The sequence below is a fragment of the Callospermophilus lateralis genome, unplaced genomic scaffold (assembly GCF_048772815.1).
Source record: "Callospermophilus lateralis isolate mCalLat2 unplaced genomic scaffold, mCalLat2.hap1 Scaffold_45, whole genome shotgun sequence".
Lineage (NCBI taxonomy): Eukaryota > Metazoa > Chordata > Mammalia > Rodentia > Sciuridae > Callospermophilus > Callospermophilus lateralis.
In genome coordinates this window covers 551,697-572,305 of record NW_027514398.1, presented here as the reverse complement: position 1 = coordinate 572,305, position 20,609 = coordinate 551,697, and the positions used below count along the sequence as shown (strand labels likewise).

The 20,609-nt window shown below is 32.2% G+C and overlaps 1 protein-coding gene across 1 annotated transcript in view; it reads left to right on the top strand.

The window, feature by feature from the left end:
• LOC143388888 (A-kinase anchor protein 9-like) overlaps positions 1-20,609 on the top strand; it is a 95,239-nt gene that overhangs the window by 9,638 nt on the left and 64,992 nt on the right. Inside the window, 7 exon segments of the mRNA XM_076842336.1 lie at positions 4,442-4,687; positions 5,211-5,255; positions 8,744-8,797; positions 9,163-9,336; positions 10,270-10,425; positions 11,186-11,383; positions 15,748-18,108. Coding sequence (XP_076698451.1) covers positions 4,442-4,687; positions 5,211-5,255; positions 8,744-8,797; positions 9,163-9,336; positions 10,270-10,425; positions 11,186-11,383; positions 15,748-18,108 — 3,234 coding nt within the window.

The following is a 20,609-nucleotide window of genomic DNA, read 5'->3' as shown; positions in this document are numbered from 1 at the left end:
AAATAACTGAACTATATACTTACAACCGGATATAAATCCAATTTTTATGCTTTCCAGGCATAAAACTACAACACATCTCTTTCAGAAGTCCTTTTTAAAGAAAATCAGGACAATACAGTTTCCTATAACACAATACACCTCTTCTCTCTCTTCTCGCTGTCCATATATGTATGTATGAACGATTGCCAGGCTTAAGAAATTGCTGTAACCCTTATTTCTCACTCCATTTAATAATAGAGTTTGGCATTATACTGTGAAGTTCTACTTTTGGGGCCATGTGTTTCACTGATGTCTAGCACAGTGCCTGGCATGTAGTAAATAGTCAATGTACACACAAAAACCTAAACAGACTTCAATTAGTCATTTATTTTTGAAGGAACATTATAAAAACTTGGCATGTTTTTATATATAACATTTTGAAAATGTATTGTTTTATTTAGAATGATCATTTATAAAAGTATAAATATTGAATTTAAGGAACTCAATATATTTATATTCAGTTGTTTATTCATGTTCTAGTCAAGATAAGACATTTACTTGTGATCTGGTCTACTTTTGAAAGATAAATATGTGAACATAATATCTTTTCAGTACATCTTGCAACTATTTCTGTGACTACATATATTAACACTTTTATAATTGGCTTCCAAATGACAAACACAGATGGCTGTAGTCTGAATTTTCAGCATGTTTTAGAATAAATGTTTTCTCAGTAATTTAAAGTGCATCATTTCAGTATCAGATGGTTATCTAATTGATTCAGATTTTTTTGCTTATCTGCTAGCTTGCCATTTTTCAAATTTAAAATAAAACTAAATAGCTATAAATAATTGAATACATGATACGATCTTATCCCTTTCACATTTTTATAAAACAGTAGTCTTACCAGAAAGCTATTATGGATATTATTTTTTATGAGAAACTTTTTGTTCTGTTTTGGTTTTCTTGATGGAGGAGGGAGGTTATAGTGAGAAGGATTATTTTTATGTTCTTATTCATTTATTAGCCATTTTTGTAGTTGGTCTATTTAATAGTTACAGTAATTCCAATCATATATTTCCTCTTTTTAAGGAACAAAGAAATTCACTTAGTCTCATTCTTTTATCTTTCACTTCTTAAGAGTGATTCAAGTAATTTGAAAATTGTTCATTTTAATTTTGAAACCATGGAACATTTTAATAAAGTAGAATTAGGTATGCCTTTTATATGATCTTGCTTAGTGTGGTGACTTTTCAATAAAAGATAAATTATCCTTTTAAAAAATTCAACATAGGGGCTGGGGATGTGGCTCAAGTGGTAGCGCACTCGCCTGGCATGCACGCGGCCCGGGTTCAAACCTCAACACCACATACAAACAAAGATGTTGTGTCTGCTGATAACTAAAAAATAAATATTAAAATTCTCTCTCTCTCTCTCTCTTTCTCTCTCTCTCTCTTTCTTTTTGCCGCAGTCCGGCTACAGCAAACTAGCCAGGGGATGACGAACAACTTGTATACGTTGATACAGCAGGAATGGGAGCCGTTTATTGTAGGACAGGAGCGGTATTTATACATTCCACACAGCTTATCTAATTAACATAAACTAGATACAGAAGTCAACCAATCAGGAATCTCCACACTTAATGGCTCACTGGCGTTATTTCACAAACCACTCACTCTGGCAAAATGCCAGGCGCCCATCCAGACTTGTTTACAGACTCTAACATTTTTTTAAAAAATAGATAAAAATTCAACATATATTTATTTAATATTGCTCTAGGCTTTTAGTATATAGAAGTAGGGAGGAAAAAAGTCCTTGCCCTCATGGGGTTTACCTTCTGGTTAATTTTTCTGAAAAAATAATATGACTCTATAATGAGTAGTATAGGCCTAGAACAGTATCTTTAATTATGTTTGTAGAAGTGATTCATTCTAAATACTATAGTGGAACTATTTCTACTTTTTATTCCATATCTGTGCTTCTTTTTGCATTTAGTAACAGATATTCGTATTTTGGAGGTTTTTTTTTGTTGTTGTTGTTATTTTGTTGTTGTTGTTGTTGTTTAAATCAAACTTTCCATTCTTTATTTATCTATCTTTCATGTTGTGCTGATGGTTGAACCTGGGCCCTGTGTGCTTGCTAGGCAAGCACTCTACCATTGAGCCACATCCCCAGATCTAAGTCATTCTTTCTATAATGCAAAGATAATATTTTTTCCTTTGTTATATATTTGACATTTGAATAAATATTAGATATAAATTATTGATATAATCTAACACTTGGAATTTTAAGCAAAATCTTCATCTTTGCCTTGATAAATTTTGCTGACTAAATATATTCTGATGCAGAAACGTGATATTTCAAGAAGTATCTGAAATTGAGTATAAATATTATAAATGTCGTTATTAGTATTTATTTTTTGGCATTGCATTCTCTCTAAGGGATGCTTTTAAATAATTCTCCTGGATTTCTGATTCTATTTATAGATAAAGTATTTGCCAATATTCTAGTTAGTTTATTTTTAAGAATGATCTGCTATGCTCCAAGTAGTTCAAGTACATTCCAGCAGCTTAATAATGTGAAAATAGAGGCAACTAGTCATGCACCTGTTCCTCAACACACTGGGTAGTTACTAAATTACTGGAAAAAATGTTAAATGTGATATATTTTTATACTCTGTAAGTATAATCATGAGCTATTTCTGACTTATGAATTAAATATCTTTATTAAGGGAATAGAACTTGTTTATATGCTTTTCTTAATCTACAGCAGATAATTTAAGTATAAAATGTTATTTATAAATAATGTATTTGCCACATATTTTGATAGTAACATTAGCAAGATTGCTTTTAGTACTTTAGATAATAAGAAATTTATTTGCTGTCTTTGTAAGTGGTCTGGTTAATAGTTTTGGTAATTCTAGGCATATATTTCCTCTTTTTAAGGCAGAAAGAAACTTACATGTGGTCTTCTTTTTTCTCCTCTTAAGAGTGATTCAGGAGCTCAAATTAACTTTAAGTCTTTGTCAGTAGTTGCTTTATATAAAAATCAGAAAACTTACTGTATTTAAAAAATACAGTAATAGCTCAGCAATATGTCTTTTGCCTAGCATATAAAAGGCTGTGGGTTTGATCCTCAGTACTACAGAAAAATAAATAAAATAAAGGTATTGTGTCCATCAAAAAAAAATTCTTAAGAATAAATAAATAAAATGTAAGTGAGCAATAGGAAAAATACCTGTAATCTGAACTCCAAATGTAAACTAAAGTTGTTAAGGTTGTAGTTTTCCAGAATTTACCTATGCCTATGAATATAATGATGTTTAATTCATACTGGATATAATCATTGAAAGCTATGAGCCTGAGACTTGCCTTATCTTTTAAAAAATGAAGTGTAATTTTCCTTTCATGAAAAGAAATAGATATGCTACAATACTACTTTATACCTGCTATTATATCACAAAGTCTTTAATAGCAATTGCTTGCATTGGCATTTTTACTATAAGTTCACCATAATTAGTTCTAGTGTTACCTGGTATATAAAGTGTACTTCTGATTTTAGGTGGTAAGAAAATATTTTAGGTCTTAAAAAACTTTGGATAGTATAGTAAGAAAGTTTTTGCCTTTTTCAGTTTTCTTTCTGCTTATGATAATGAAAATCTGTTTGATGCTTGTCTCTCTTTAACAGTCTTTTATTTTGTCCATTTTTTTTCATAGCCTTCAGCAACCTCTTACTAAAATTTCAATAATAGATTTATCATTTCTTTTATTTTCAACTTATCTCTTAAAAGAAATAACAAGTGATATTAACTTTCAATTTATGCCAGAGATTACATCTCCTCTTAAAATAAATTTAAAGAAAATACACTGTTTAAAATATGTTAAGTAAATGATAACGTATCGTTGACTAGGGTTTGGTACAAATTCTGATGATGACAGACAAATGATAAAGGGTAGAAAACACTGCTGTTTAAGTTTTTCCCACTATAAATATGGTTGCAGTGAGCATTTGTATAGCTAATAGGCTAATTATCTTTTTTGTATAAAAGATAATTATAGACAATATCTTTTGTATAAAGTAGTAGAACAGAACAAGTGTGTTTGGAGCTCCTTGTTTTTGTGTGTATTTTCATATAATCTTAAATCTAGAGATTATACTGTGAATGAGAGTTTCTCTATTCCCCTATTCTAGTTATAGAATAGTTATTCCCCTAACTCAGCTAATTTCCTCTTCTTTAGACTTGACATGTTCATTTCTTACCCCTCAATATTTAATAAGTTCATTCACAAGTACCTAGTTTTACAACCTTTACAACCCGAATATTCAATCCAATAGTTATTCTGAAACTGTGAAGTCATCTATATTATTATCATCGTTTTAATTTCATGATAGTTTGATCTTTTAAAGAAAGTGATCCCAAAGAAAAATTATCATTGATGTTAATGATACTTTTTTCCTGTAGCTTGCCCAGTTTCGACAAAGAAGAGCTCGATTGGATGGACAAAACCCTCATAAGAAGCCAAAAAAGGAGAAAACCTCAAGCAGTAAAAATGATGTTCATGGCTTGAATATTGATCAATCAAAGAGTGAGGAGATGTTCATCAATAGTTCTCAGGGTGTTGGATCAGCCGTGATGCCTGACTCCACAATAATGAGAACTTTAAACAATGAAGAAATGCTTAAGCATGAGCAGGTCTTTTGTGTTGATGTAAGTATTCATCCAGATTTTAAAACATTCTACCTCTAACTAGAAAGTAGTGGCAGTGAAAAGTCATTAACATCCACCTGAGGGAAGCTTGACAAAGTCATTGACTTTTTAGCATCAAGAACTGATGATTCTTTTAAAGAACTTGAACTTTTCTGATGGCATGTTAAGGATTTACTTTTATTTAAAAGAGTTACATGAATTAGAGGAATGGTGTCTTTGATGCTTTTGGCTTACAGATGACATCTACTATATATGTAAAATTTCTTGGTTCTTTTGTATTTATAACAATGCCTTGTGATAAATTTTATATGCATTATTATAAGTCATTATAATTCATAATGAAATGAAATTTTTAAAGATTTGGATAATTTTTACTAGTTTTTTAATAGTATTTTTGTGAATTTTCTATCTTTGTTACTAACAGCAATGTCTTAGTAAAGCAGAGTTTTTTTTTTTTGGTAAAGTATGATATTTAGCAGGGGAAAAATGTCATAATTGTAATCATGTTTTACTTTTGTTGTAGCCAGAAAGTGAGATTTCAACCACAGCAGATGATTACACTTTGGAGGTAAGACTAACATATCCCAATTAAAAATGTCATAGATAAAATTGATATTTTTTTGAAATTATTGATTGTTTGTACTTTATTTCTTATAAATTTATATGCTTCTGTATATATTTAATATAATTTAAGGTAACATAATATAATATAAATGGATTGAAAAACTGAAAATTACATTTTACTGCTGTATCTTTTTCCAGTGGTTAGCTAAAGTCTTAACTTTTTGAATTGCTTAATCCTTAATTATATAGCAGCCCTAATTTGGTTTTTAGGAAAGTGAGTCTGCATTCTAGGATCCATGACCATTTTAAGATAGCCATTTAGCACAGTAAAAATTTTATAATTTGTATGATTTTTATAGTAATGCTTTTTACAAATGTTTGAATACTAGTGTGTGTGTGTGTGTGTGTGTGTGTGTGTGTGTGTCTGTGTGTATATACACACAGACACACACACACATACATTTATATATATAAATGTTTATTGGAATTAATGTTGCTGTAGTGTTGTGCGTGTGTGTGTGTGCATGTGTGTTACTGGGCATTGAACTCACGGCCTTGTACATGCTAGGAAAGCACTTTGTCACCAAGCTACATTCCCAGCCATTTTTAAGTTTTATTTTAAGATAGATTCTCACTAAGTTGCCCAGGCTGTCTTTGAACTTGTGATCCTCCTGTCTCAGCTTCCTGAGAAGATGGGATTAACGGTGTGCATCACCATGCCTGACAATGATGATTTTTATTTTAGGTGATAAACTATAAAATAGGCATTGGTCTCTTAAGAAATACCTGCCTTCTTTATATGTTTGCAATAAGTATCACTTTGTTATATTATTCTTTTGAGATATGATTGTCATTTCTTTGCTCCCAGATTTAGAGTACATGGAAAATTATTCTTTACTCTGAATGTTTAAGCAACTTAGTATATTTCACAAGTCTGAATTTATTGTAGGCTTCTAATAGAAAAACCATGTCCTGTTTTTAAAGAGAGAGAGAGAGAGAGAGAGAGAGAGAGAGAGAGAGAGAGAGAATGAATATGAATCTTTTTTGTAGATGGACACAACACGATGCCTTTATTTTATTATTATTATTTAATGTGGTGCTGAGAATCAAACCCAGGTCCTACCCATGCTAGGCAAGCACTCTACTGCTGAGCCACAATCCCAGCTCGAAAAACTATGTTTTTAAATTAACATATTACAGTTTTTATTTTTGTTGTTTGAGTGTGGGTGTGTGTTTGTTACTGGGGATTGAACCCAGGGGTGCTCTACCACTGAGCTACATTCCCAGCTGTTTTTATTTGAAACTGACTTGCTAAGTTGCTCAGGCTAGCCTTGTACTTGCAAACCAGAATTATCTCAACTTTATCCATGGTGTGGTTCTCTGAGGACCTGCCTCTGAACATCTGCCAAGAAAATGCTCCAGCAGAGCAACATCTTGAAAGACATTCACAAAGACATTTTTAAAATTTGCCTTGAGCTTTTTTCTGAGCTGGCACAAAATAAAGAAAACTACAGGGAAAAAAAGTCAGAGGCATTCACTTAAACTCTCTAAAACCTGGAAGCTCTGAGGACTCTCAATAACTACTGATGCCTTTCTGAGCTGCTTGACTATCATACCTCCCAGTCTGGAGGTGAGATCACTTTTCTGTCAAAAATGTCTGTTGCCTGAAGGAGACTCAGGTCTCATCACTGATGAGAGCAAAGATCAGATAGCAACTCTGCTTTTGTGGAGTGGAGAAACAGGGCTTTCAGGTTGTATATTGATGAGTATTGTATGCTGTAGCTTGGGGAATTTGGTGGGAAGGCCTGCAACTAACTAAAGATGAGGATGAGAAGAATGAAATGGAGGAGAATGAGGTGAACTTTGAGAACTCTTCTGCAAACTTATGAAAAAAATCTTAGAGAAGAAGTTGAGAATCTTAGTTATGAAGGTTTTGACAATCCTCCAGTAGGCTGTCTTCAACCTGCTGCATTGTGACTAGCACTCAGGGCTGAACAGCGAACTCAGAGCAGATCATAACAGTCCAGGCACTTCCAGACAACTCTACAATCGGCAACATGATGTCCAGAAAGTACTTGGAGATAGACCCTAACCAACTCATTGTGGGGCATTATAAATATGTTTAAACTGAATTAGAGGAGAACTAACTGAATATTTGCTATAGAGGTATTAGATATAACTATTATACTGGATAAATAATTTATGTAATATTGATAACATGATATTTGACATGATCTTTGATGATATTTACAAATATTCATTTGATTACACTGTTACTTCAAAATAGAAATTTTAGTGTGTACTACAATCAGAATGTGTCATTTCTGAGTCATGAAAAAGTAATTAAAATTTAGAAGTATTATAATTTGAAAATTATCACAAGTGACTTTATATCTAGAATTAGTATTCCTACATTCTTGTGGTTTTTCACCAATTACAATAATGTGTTAACAAAAGTTGTTTTTTCGCCTTCCATTTAGCTTTATTTCTCAGAGATTATTCTTAGAATAAAAGTAGAGCAATCAAACTGATTTTTTAAAAGTCTCTTAGTTAGGACCCTCCCCCCCCCCCTTCTTTTTATTTGGCAGTTGTGGGTATTGGGCCTTGCACATGCTAGGCAGATGCTCTACAACTGGGCTACATCTTCAGTCCTAGGATTTTTACTTTTTAATGTGTCATGGCTCATACAGACTTAATCCTATCATTCTGACTAGACATTCTGACTAGTCTGTCCTACATATTTCAGTGTTAACAATTTCATTCTCCTGGGTTCTATAAACATAGAATTGTGAAGGCTTAAGATATGGGCAGGAATGTGGGCAGGAATGAAGTTGGTTTTTGTACTCTTAGTGGTAAAAAGGCAATTAAATGATTAATTGATAAGAAATTCATTTCCCACTCCTTAAACCCTATATACATATTCTATCATCCTCCTTTCTCTTACTGCAAAATATCTGTTCTACAGACAAGTGGTGATATATTAAAGAAAGCCCCCACATCTGTCTGGATTGGCATGACTAGCAGTAGTACTATCCCCAGAGGAAAGTTCTTAGAGGAGTGTTCTTTACCTCTTTATTTCCCTTTGCTTGCTTACTAGCCTTTAATTAAATTTATACCAGTAAATGGTTTTATTTGAAAATAAATAAGGCTTAATTTTAAAAATATTTTTAGCTAATTTTAAGGAAGCATTTTGTAAAAGAAGATCTAGTAACTTGAAGCTTTTAGTTATCTTTCTGAAGACTAAACAGGAACTGCACTTAGAACTTCAGTTAACTTAAATGAAAGTGTCTTTTGCATTGTAAGAACTTAGATGTTTGAGGAATGATTGACATTTGATATGCCTCTTAGATACTTCAGTTAAATATAATTACCATATTTGTTTTTCTATTAAGGCATTTTCCCTAGATGTAAAAGATACACAGTTAGTAGAAATATTGTTAGGTAAATAAAATATGGTCTATCATAATATATCAAGAAATTGTTTTTATACAGGTAAATGATTGCTGTAATGTGGTGAAAACAGGAAAGCCTACCAATTTATTAATGGTACAGTATATAAAACTACTCATGATACTAATATTTTTATTATTTAAAATCATTTGACTTACTAACCAAGCTTTCTCCTGTATGTCATTCTTTCTGTATGTGATTTCTAAAAGTTACTAGATCTTCTTTACTGCTTAACAAAACAAAGTTACCTCATTTCATTTTAACATGGAATTGGAACAAAATTTGCAGATATGCTGTTTAGGGGTAATATCACATTAATAGCAAACCAGATTCCCATAGAAGTGAACTTCAAAGTGAAGAGTGATGTTTTAAAGTGGATTTTGCTATGGAATTCAATATTTGAATTCCTCTCTCAGGAATGTTGCTAGTACTGAATTATTAAAAATATTGGATTGATTTAGGAAAAAGAATTTGGTGTCATTGATTCTTATTCTGAACAAGGCGCACACTATAGTGAGACTCGCCTAGAGTTGATAGAAAATGAATTAGTTGGGAAACCTGAACATGAGCCATAAGAACTGAACAGAGAACTGGAAGAAATGAGGACCACCTATGGGACTGAAGGATTGCATCAGGTACATTTACCTTCTGTGGCCTTTGTTTGCTACTCACAAAAACAAAAACAGGAAATTTTTTTAAAAATATTTTTTTTAGGTGGACACAATATCTTTATTTTACATTTATGTGATGCTGAGAATCGAACCCAGTGCCTCACGCATGCTAGGTGAGTGCACTACCACTTGAGGCACATCCCCAGACCTCCAGGAAATTTTAATGATAGTTTATTTAATGAGAATTACAGGTGTTAACTTAAGATTATCTCATTCACGAGAAAAATGGGGTTCTTGCACATAGTATTAAGAATCCCATTTTACACCTAGAATTCAACTAATTGGGGTAACATGTATGTTACTTTGTTTATTTAACTTAATAAGATAGAGTAAAATAACTTTGGTGATTTCAGGACAGATGTTTTTCTAATGAGCCTGAAAGAAAATTGTGGTATAAATCATATTTTTTTAAAAATGATGACTTAAACCCATTAAGAATGTCAGCATGTCCCTGTAAATATTATCTGCAGTTAGAGTCACATCTCTTGTATTAAGTAATCAGTTATGAATCAAGATGAAAATGGGATATTAATGAGGATGACAGAATAGATTTCAGTTTCATCCTCTCCAAAAACAAGTTGATGCTGTTGCCTGGTAACAGATTGGGGGAGCTCCCCAATATAAAGGCATTTGCTTCTAGAATTAGATATATAGAAAAGCCAGAACAAGTGAAAATTTTTTGCATGTCCACATTAATTTCTTTCAGATTGATTGGGAAGTAAAACAAACTTCTTAAAGCTCATAGCTTTTAAATGTGGGAGAAAACATACAAATTGTAAGAATTCCACTAATGTGTTTTGAATCTCATATTTTTTAAAAAGTTGCTTGTAACAATGATAATCAGTTTTATGTAAAATATAAGCCTAGAATGTAATTATTTTCACTGATTTCCTTTAGTTACAAGAATTTGAAGCAGCAGTTAAACAAAGAGATAGTATTATCACACAGCTCACCGCCAATTTACAACAGGCAAGAAGGGAAAGGGACAAAACGGTGAGAGAATGTTTAGAGTTGACGGAGCAAAGTCAAAAATTGCAGATTCAATTCCAACAAGTAAGTATTACAAGTAGAACAAGACTTACTATATTTTTATAACGAATTTTTAAATTTTTTCACTTTCTAGAACAAATCTGTTATAAAGCCATTTGTTTATTCATACTGGAAAAACTAGTGAATAAGTGTTATGTTAATCAAGAATTTAATTTATACTTCTTGGGTAGTTTCTTGCTATTGTTTTCTTTGTACTTCTTCCCTGTCTCTATTTAAAAATTCTACAAAGTCTTATCAGGTGTATTTTTGCAGAAATTTAACCTGCAGTTACACTCTACTTTTTCCAACCCTGGTATGGTTTTATGTTAATTAGGTTCTCAATTATAACTAGACTGACAACTGGATACATTCCATTTATCTTTAGTTGGAACTATAATCTAATTGCTTTAAACAAAAGGGTGGAATTTAAGGTAAGAATACAGGCTTGTTTATAGAACTTAAGGGCAGAAATAGAATCAGAACTCTGAGAGAAATTGGAACTAGAGTTTGAAAAGTCATCAAGAATCCAGGAAGAACTTTCAGTCCGCATTTTTCTCTGCCTGTCGGCCTGTCTTATTTCTCCTATAATGTGAAAGGTAAATTCTTTGGCTCATTACCCAAAGTGCACATGACCTATCAGCATGTTGACAGCATGGAAACATGTTGACTGAGATCGTAAGCCTATGAAGTGAGCATAGTTTCTAGATAACCCCTGTGGGCTGAGGGTAAAATAAAGTGTCACTTCAAAATTTAATATTTTAAATATTTTCTTTCTATTTTCAAGTTACAGGCTAGTGAAACTCTACGAAACAGCACTCACAGTAACACAGCTGCAGATTTACTGCAAGCCAAACAACAGATTCTCACTCATCAACAACAGGTTGAAGAACAAGACCATCTATTAGAAGATTATCAAAAAAAGAAAGAAGACTTCAAAATGCAAATTAATTTCTTACAGGAGAAAATTAAAGTATATGAAATGGTATGTGTATCTTAAGGAAGTCAACCTACTTGTAGCAGCTTTGTAATTAACTTTAAAGTTTTTAATGAAGGTGTTTATCTTTTTTTTATGCATATGCACCCAAAATTTCATAATTAAGACAAACTCATTGAGTATATAAAATAATATATTTCAAAAACATTGAGAATTTTGTAGTAATAGTTTTACAGATGATACTACTCATTACTCTGCTCCTTAAATGTGATCTGCCTATGCTAAACTAAAGTCTCAGGAGAATCTATTTTTATAACTAGGATCTTTATCCCTTTTCCACCAACTAAATGTATTTCTTCTTATTTTAGCCATGATTATAAAATTCTGAAAAAGAAATTTTGTAAATTTAAATTAGAAAAAAAAATGTGGTTGATTCTTTTTATTCACTTGAGTTATATTCCAGTTAGGGGGGATTATTTAGTCAATAAGTGCTCTTGGTAGGAAATGTATCACATGGATTGTAATCTTTAATCTTAAAAGCAATTCATGCTAGCATATTCCATTTTTTTTTTTTTTTGAGAAGTTAAAGTTTAGATGTGATTTGCCTGAAGCTGCCCCATTAACAGGTGCCAGAGTTGAAATTCTGAGCTCCTTGAACTACACTGCACTCTGATCCTTGCCATCTCTGTCCTCTTTTTTGCTCTGTGAGAGCTGAAACAAGGCAGTGTGATCACCGTGTTTGAATGTAGCTGAACATCATTTTACAGTAACTCAAATTTCTTGCCATCACTCTGTGTGTGTCTACAAATATCTATGAAAGCACCATTGGAATGGATTTGTGGGTTTCAAATAAATTTGAGCAAGTCGGCAAATACAGAATCTGGGAATAATGAAGATGGAGAATACATATAATACAGCATATTTTATAAACTTAGAAGATTCTACAGGAAGTTGAGAAATTACCAAGACTAGAATATTGTTTGAATAACAAAAGCATTAACTAGCACTTATTAAGTACTTACAGTATAACAGGCAGTATTCAAAGCCTCTTACACATATTAATGCATTGAATAATCACTACAACCCCATGAGATAAGGGTACCTTTATCATTTACAAATGATGGTACCAAGACAATGCAAGATGAAGGAAATAATCCAGGTGCAGAAATGATATATTGATAGAGTCAGATTTCATAGCTCAGTTATCTGACTCCAGAGACTCCCCTTTGAAAAATAGGAAATGTACAAATTAAAATTATGAGAAGGGCATGCTTTTCAACTAAGGTAATTTAAAGATTATGCAAGTGTTTACAGAATACCTATTCTGTAGTAACCCTTGCAAAAGATATATGACGGACCTTAAGATGTCCTCTTTCTTCACTGAACCCATGGAGAGGTGCGGCATGTACACAAGTTACCACAAAATAAAAAGTAATTGCAGGTAACAAGTGTTATGAATGTTTTGACGAGGCCTGATTTATGAGGAAAAGATTCAGGGTAGACATCAGCAGGGAGGTAATATTTGAGATAGATCTATAAATTGGAATAATGTGTTATTTATATTTTGTTTACCCATAAATTGGTATAATATATGGAACATAATATATGGAACAGCTATTCAATACCTATTTGGTAATCAAGAGAATTGTTTATGAATTCATGACAAATAGAGATAGGCAGGATATTCTTTGCAGGGTGTGGAGTGGGCATAAAGACCCGGGCTGAAATGTTGAAAATGTATAGGGAGCAAAAAGTAATTTACTTAGAAAGCAATAGGCTTTGGAAGTGTCTTTCTGGAGGGTAAGAGTAGAAAGACAATCGAGGCCTAAGTTGAAAGTGCCCGGATCTAGGATTTTATTATTTCTTATTGTCACTAGGCAGTATAATTTCAGATAATCTAAAATTTATGTAATTCATTTTAGTAATGAAAATAAACTGTTTATTTGAATGTTAGCAATAATACTTTTATTGTTCTTATTATTATATTTTAATTTCTCAGTTTTGAAAAAATTTAATCCCTTTGAGAAGTAGTTCTGTCAGAGCAGCTGAAGTAACTATATTGATAGTCAAAGGCTCATTATCCTAATCCCCCAAACCTCCTGTGTTATAGTAGTCACAAACAGGAAGTATATTATTCCCCACTCTTTCAGGTGTAGTTCTAAAAATAGAGGTTTCCTTGACTGAAGGGCTCTCAGTTTTGTAACATAGAACAAGTGATTTAAAACCATGTAATTTGAAAAAATCTAAACAAAGAAAACTGTGAATTTGTGGTGTTTAATAGTTGAATGAAGAATTATGGTTATCATATTAGGTGTTGGACAGTGTTGAATTAAGTTATTTTCTTTTATGAGTGTTCCTTTCATCTTATAGAAGAAAATCAGGAAATAAAATTATAACAGATTTTTATATCAATGTTAACATTTTTCAAAACTAGTTATTATTTAACAGTTTAGCTAAAATTGACCATCATGAACTGATTTTACTTTTTAAAAAAATTTTTTAGTTGTAGATGGACAAGATATCTTTATGTATTCATTTATTTTTATGTGGTACTGAGAATTGAACCCAGTGCCTCATGTGTGTGAGGCAAACACTCTACCTCTGAGACCCAGCCCCAGTCCTGATTTTACATTTTATATAGGTTCCAAATAATTTATAAATTTCTTTCTAGCATATGAATATATTTGTATAAAGCTCAGTAAAAATAAAATACCTTAATTATTTTATTTTAACCTCAAACACATTCTGGGAGATAGAGGAAATTTATCTTTATTGTACAGATAGAAATACCAGGATTAATAGATTACACTAATTTACTAATGTTGCATTCTAGTGTAGAAATTAAGAAGGCTCAGCACTTGATAATAACATATGATGTAATTGGAAAAGGAATATGTGACACTAAGACAACAGCTCATAGTCTCACTCAAGAGGCTGCACAAGATAACCTTGGTTTATGTAGTGCAAAATTTGGCCTTTATTTGTTAGGCTCAGAAGTCATATTTTTTTTTCTTGAGCTATATCAGAGGTTAATTAGTTCAAGAGGTTAATGTTTAAGTCTAAATATAAGACTGTGAATTTACAATGAGAAATAATTATCACAAACTTCAGATTTTAAGCTCATTGGATTTTATATTCTTTCTATGGACAGATGAATTTTAAAAGCCAGGTGATAATTTAAAAAGTTGTTTATTAAGTATTAGATGAAAGGGTGTTGGAGGAATCAGATGTTCAGTGGTATGAGGTTGAGATAACCTGTTACATCCATCTCAGAGTAGTAATGTTCATGTCTGTAGACTAAACTTCTTAAATGCTCCTTGCTGTAACTCCCAACATTGTTTTCTGCATTCAGTATGGTTTTTCGAGAGGGATCAGACTTCTCAAAGGTTGATGGTGTGTTGGTCTTCTTCTAAGAACTATACTCAATTGATCAATGCCTACATTTTCTTAGTACATTCATTCAAGGTGACTAGAAGTCCTTGTTTGGCAAGGACTCGTGTCTCCTTAAGATAACTTTACTTCCTTACCTATATTTTCATCAGTTATATGGATTTCACTTATTTCCTTGGCTTTGGGACTATAGCTCTTAACTGTTTAATGAATATGCGTTAATATGTCTTGTCTTAGCCTAATCTCCAGTTCCAAAGATAGGAACTGGGGAAAATTATCTGATGGTCTTTTATCTTTCTGTTTGAACTGTGGGTCTAAGCCCAAGTTGGTATGCTGTAAATATACAGTAGTGGTCTTAGGTGTCACTTGATGTTCAGTCACTTAAGCATTGCATATCCCTAAATTTCTGATTCACTTAAAACCCCAGGAATGAAGTTAAGGAAGACTTAAAGGAATCCACTTTAGTTCTTGTTGTTGTTCTTATTTTATAGCACTTGTCCATGAAATACCTTCAAATCACTAGAATCCAGGGGAGGACCGGTATTTATATTTTTGTGTCTTCTGAGAGTGTCTGAATAGTATGTAGTACTATAACTAGCGATCAGAAATACTTATATTTAGAATATTGACCAGTTAATAAGAAAAATGAAAATGTGATAGTTTATATAGATATTTTAATCAGACTGGTTTTTGTTTTGTTTTGCTTTTTTGGTGGTGCTAGAGATCAAACCCAAGGCCTCACACATGCTAGGCAAATTAGATTGCATTTTTAAATTTAAATATTTAATCACAGCACAATGTAAGAGAAATTTCTTCCCAAGAAGGGTAAAACTGTTATATTGTTTGCTCATATGTACTGTCAGGTAGATAAGTCCTAGGTCTTCTTGTACTGGGAAAAACGGGGGGGGGGCAGGCCCAACAGTTGTTTTTTTATAGAATTTTATAAAAAGGAGACACCCATAAGAAGTTGCCAGAAGCTAAAAATGTCATTCTTATATTTTCTTTTTCTTTTCTTTCTAAAGGAACAAGATGAAGTAGAAAAGTCAAATAAAAAAGAATTACAAGAAAAGGAGGCGATCATCCAGGCATTAAATATAAGAATAATAGAAGAAGAAAAAAAGAATCTTGAGCTAAAGGATTAAGTCACAGCCACTGAAAAATTAATGAGAGAATTACAAGAACAAATTGCAAGTATGAAATTAGAGCTGGCTAATTCTAAGCAAAAAGAAAGACAATGTCCTGAAGAAATAAAACAATTAATGGGTACAGTTGAAGACCTTCAGAAAAGACATCATTACACAGATAGCCAGTTTGAATCTTATGTGGTACAGAAAATGGTGGAACAAGAAATGCAGAAAAGATTAGAACAACTCCGAGCAGAGATGGATGAAATGTATGGGCAACAGATAGTACAGATGAAACAAGAGTTAATAAAGCAACACATGTTACAGATAGAGGAACTTAAAGCACAACATAAGGAAGAAATTGAGAGTGTTTTAAAATCAAATTTAAATATTACAATTAATGAAGATCAAATAAAGTTAATGAACGTGGCAATAAATGAACTGAATATGAAATTACAAGATGCTAATGCGCAAAAGGAAAAACTCCAAGAAGAACTAGGAATAATTTCAGGAGAAAAATCTACTCTGCAGAGACAACTTGATGACCTTTTTGAAGAATTGAACTTTTTAAGGGACCAAATTCAGAGAGCTAGAATGATAATAGCTGAACAAGAAAGTCAACTGAATGAAGCACATAAGTCCCTTAGTACAGTGGAAGCTTTAAAAGCTGAGATTGTTCTGGCATCTGAATCTAGGAAAGAACTAGAGTTAAAACATGAAGCAGAAGTTACAGATTACAAGATAAAACTTGAAATGTTGGAAAAAGGAAAAAATGCTGCATTAGACAGAATGGCTGAATCACAAGAAGCTGAAGTAGAGAGGCTGAGAACACAGCTCCTATTTAGTCATGAAGAAGAACTTTCAAAACTAAAAGATGATTTAGAAGTTGAACATCGAATAAATATTGAAAAACTTAAAGATAGTTTAGGCATTCACTATAAAGAGAAGATAGATGGCTTACAAAATGAAATGAGTCAAAAGATGGAAACAATGCAATTTGAAAAAGATATTTTGATAACTAAGCAGAATCAGTTGGTTTTGGAAATTTCAAAACTAAAAGATTTACAGAAGTCCATCATGGATTCAAAATCAGAAGAAATGACCCTTCAGATGCATGAACTCCAAAAGGAAATCGAAATATTAAGACAAGAATAAAAAGAAAAAGGTACGCTTGAACAAGAAGTTCAGTAATTACAACTTAAAATTGAATTATTGAAGAAACAAATAAAGGAAAAAGAGGATGACCTTAAAGAAAAATTTTCACAACTTGAAGCAGAAAATAACATTCTTAAAAATGAGAAAAAAGCTTTTGAGGACATATTGAAAATTTATGTTCCTGCTGAACAAGAAGAAAAATTGATTTTCATTGACTCCAGCAAGTCCATATCCAAAGATTGCAGCTGGCAAAAAGAAATGGAAATGCTTACAAAAGAGAATGAGGCCCTCAAGCAACAGTGTATTCAGCTAAATGAAGAAATTGAAAAGCAAAGAAGTACATTTTCATTTGCTGAAAAAAATTTTGAAGCTAACTATCAAGAGTTACAGGAGGAGTATACTTGCCTTCTCAAGGTAAAAGATGATTTAGAAGACAGTAAAAACAAACAAGAATTAGAGTATAAAAGTAAACTTAAAGCACTTAATGGAGAGCTTCATTTACAAAGAATAAATCCAGCTACAATCAAAGTGAAAAGTGCCATGCTTGATACTGACAAAGCTTTTGTCACAGAGCCATTAGAAATCTGTGAAGTTGTTGAGAAAGATACAGCAGAACTTACAGAAAAACTTGAGGTAACCAAGCGAGAAAAGCTAGAATTGCCAGAGAAACTGTCTGATCTCTCTGAACAATTAAAACAGAAACATGGTGAGGTTAATTTTCTCAGTGAAGAAGTCAAATCTTTAAAGCAAGAAAAAGAGAAAATTCTATTGAGGTTTCAAGAGCTAGAACTCCTAATTAACCATCATAGAGCAGAAAATATAAACATGTGTGATGTTCATTTAAGTTCTTTACAAGATGGAATAGTAACTATTATAAACAAGGATTCTCAAGGATCATTATCTAATGTAGGTGAAGATTTTGGAGAAGAATCAAAAACAGTAGTGGAAGAGAAAATTTCTTTTGAAAATGTGGCTATTAGAAGAGAAAGCAAGCAAGAACAGTTATTTTCACCATCAGTAACAAATGAGTCCTCACCTGGGACAGATCAATCAAGTGAAAACGATAAACTCCCTCAGGAACTTTATGTACTTAAATCAGAACAGGTATGTTTACTTATTTACATATGGTATAGCACAGTGAAAATGTATATTTCATGCTAAAAAGAGTTTTCACCTTCTTAAAACAAATTTATAAAAGAAAATGAAAGTGAATCATGTAATTCTCATTTGGATCTATCATTTATCATTTAATTATCCTATTTTTTTCTTAAACTGCTTTTCTTTTAGCTAATCTATTATATATTCTGCTCAGGAAATAAAGCAGCATTTTCTTTGTAATGACAATAATTTAAATAAAATTGTTTAGAATCTCAACTTTACAAAAGTTATTGATTTTATAACTTAGTATTTGGTGCAATTTCAAAGACTTTTAGAGTTTTTATTTCATACTTGTCTTTTTCAAGGTTCCACAATTGTAAACAAACTCTTGAGTGTTTTAGAACCTTATGCAGTTGTTCAATAGTTATAAATTCTTTTTCCTTTTTGCAAGAAAAACACTTAAGCCCTAGAGTTTTTTGAGTCTTATACCTGAGGAGGAAAAAAAATAGTATTAATTCTCTGTACAGCTAAAGAAATAAAACACATAAAATAATAGGTTATTTCCTTTTATGTCAGCTATTCATATTAGAAATAACAGAAAAGTCTGATGTGTATCTTCAGTATGATAATGCTAAAAAAACTTTTTATAATTAAAAACATCTTTTAGCTGTAGATGGAAATTTTACCTTTATTTTATTTATTTATAATATGGTGCTGAGAATTTAACCCAGTGCTTCACACATGCTAGTCAAGCTCTCTACCACTGAGCCACAACTGTAGCCTGCTAAATAAACTTATGTGCTTCTAAAACTTAGGTAATAAATATCTTTTGCAGATATAAGAGTTTAGTGTTGAAAGAGAGAAGTTAAGGAGTATATATTTCAGTGAGGAAAGACAGGAAATAAATGTGAAAATAAGACAGAAATATTGTTAACAGTCTATGAAGAAATAAAACACAGTATTGTGATAAAATAAAACAGGGAAGCTCACAAAAGAAATTGAGAATGATGGGTGGAGGTGGGTGGTGGTCTGGAGCTTGGAGGAATTAACACTTGAACTGAGATTCGAATGAGAGGGAAGAGGTTGCATTATGGAAATTAGAGCAGTTGTACCATGAGTAAATTTGAGGAACCGAATTGAAGGCCTATGTAGTTGAGTTTGAGAAGAATTTGAAGAAGGAAGAAACTCAATCATAGGGAGCCCCTTATAGACTTTGTAAGTTTAGATTTTTATCCCTAAGTACAATAGGAAGTCATCGGAAAGTTTTCTGTTTTTATTTCTAATGACATGTTCATGTTGATGATCTTATCAAATGTGGTCATACTTTATGTTTTTAATAACTTGAATAGACCCAAGAAATTCAAATTGCTTAACTACAATTGCTATGCTAAATATTGCAAATTGTTTTTAAAACTATAAATGGTGGTGTTTACTCCTAAAAAGTGTCAGACATAATTTAAATTTTATTAAAAAGCATTATTCGAAGAAGACCTGAATTTGAAGCACATTTGTCAAATTGGTGAAATTTTATTAATAGGAATTTTGTTTCTGTATTGAAGATACTTGCAATGGTGTTTAGATACTCTCTCCTTGAAATTAACTAAACAAAGTGAAGAAAAGCAAGTCTGTAAATTGCTCCCATTTATCATTACTAAAATAAACCCCATCATTGATACAGAGGGGGGAGTAAGGTATGTATGCAGGTGGAGGGAAGCTCACAGAAGAAATTGAGCGGTGACTTACATAGTGATACTGTTTACTTGTCTGAAATACTGCAGAGGCAACAAAATACTCCTACTCTCAGTATTAAACTTAGTAATCAGAGCACGTATATCTCACTGAAACCAAAATAAATGTGGCTGTTAAGAATTTTTAACTGGCCAGCTGCAGTGGCAAATGCCTATAATCCCAGCTGAGGGAGGCTGAGGCAGGAGGCTAGTGAGTTCAAAGCCATCCTCAGCAACAGTGAGGCAGTAAGCAACTCAGTGAGACCCTCTCTCTAAATAAAATACAAAATAAGGATGAGATGTGGTTCAGTGGTCGAGTGCCCTGAGTTCAATCCCCAGTACCAAAAAAGAAAAAAGAAAAAGAAAAAAAATAATTTTTTTACTGAAAAGAAAGAAATGAATAGTTTTGGAGTATAATTCCAGATTATCAAAGAGTCTTTTCAACATTGGGGTGCAAGAAATAAGGAGTGGCAGGAACATTATAGATATTGGCTAGTTATTGATGCTGAAAGAAGCCATAAATTCAAGTGTGTGTGTTTACAATTGGAGGTAATTATTGGTATTGGAAGAGATACTGAGCTTAGAAACATCTACTGGAGCTTAGAAACCTCAAGAGGAACCATAATATCAGTTCTGTTAGTGAAGAGATGTGGTAAGCCATTGTTGTAGATTGTGGCCGCCATTAGAAGATGGCGCCGGCTTCCACTGTGGCCTGTGATAAACAAATTCTTTTGTGGAGAGTTGGCACACTATCCCTTGCCACCCTATAAGAAAGATCCA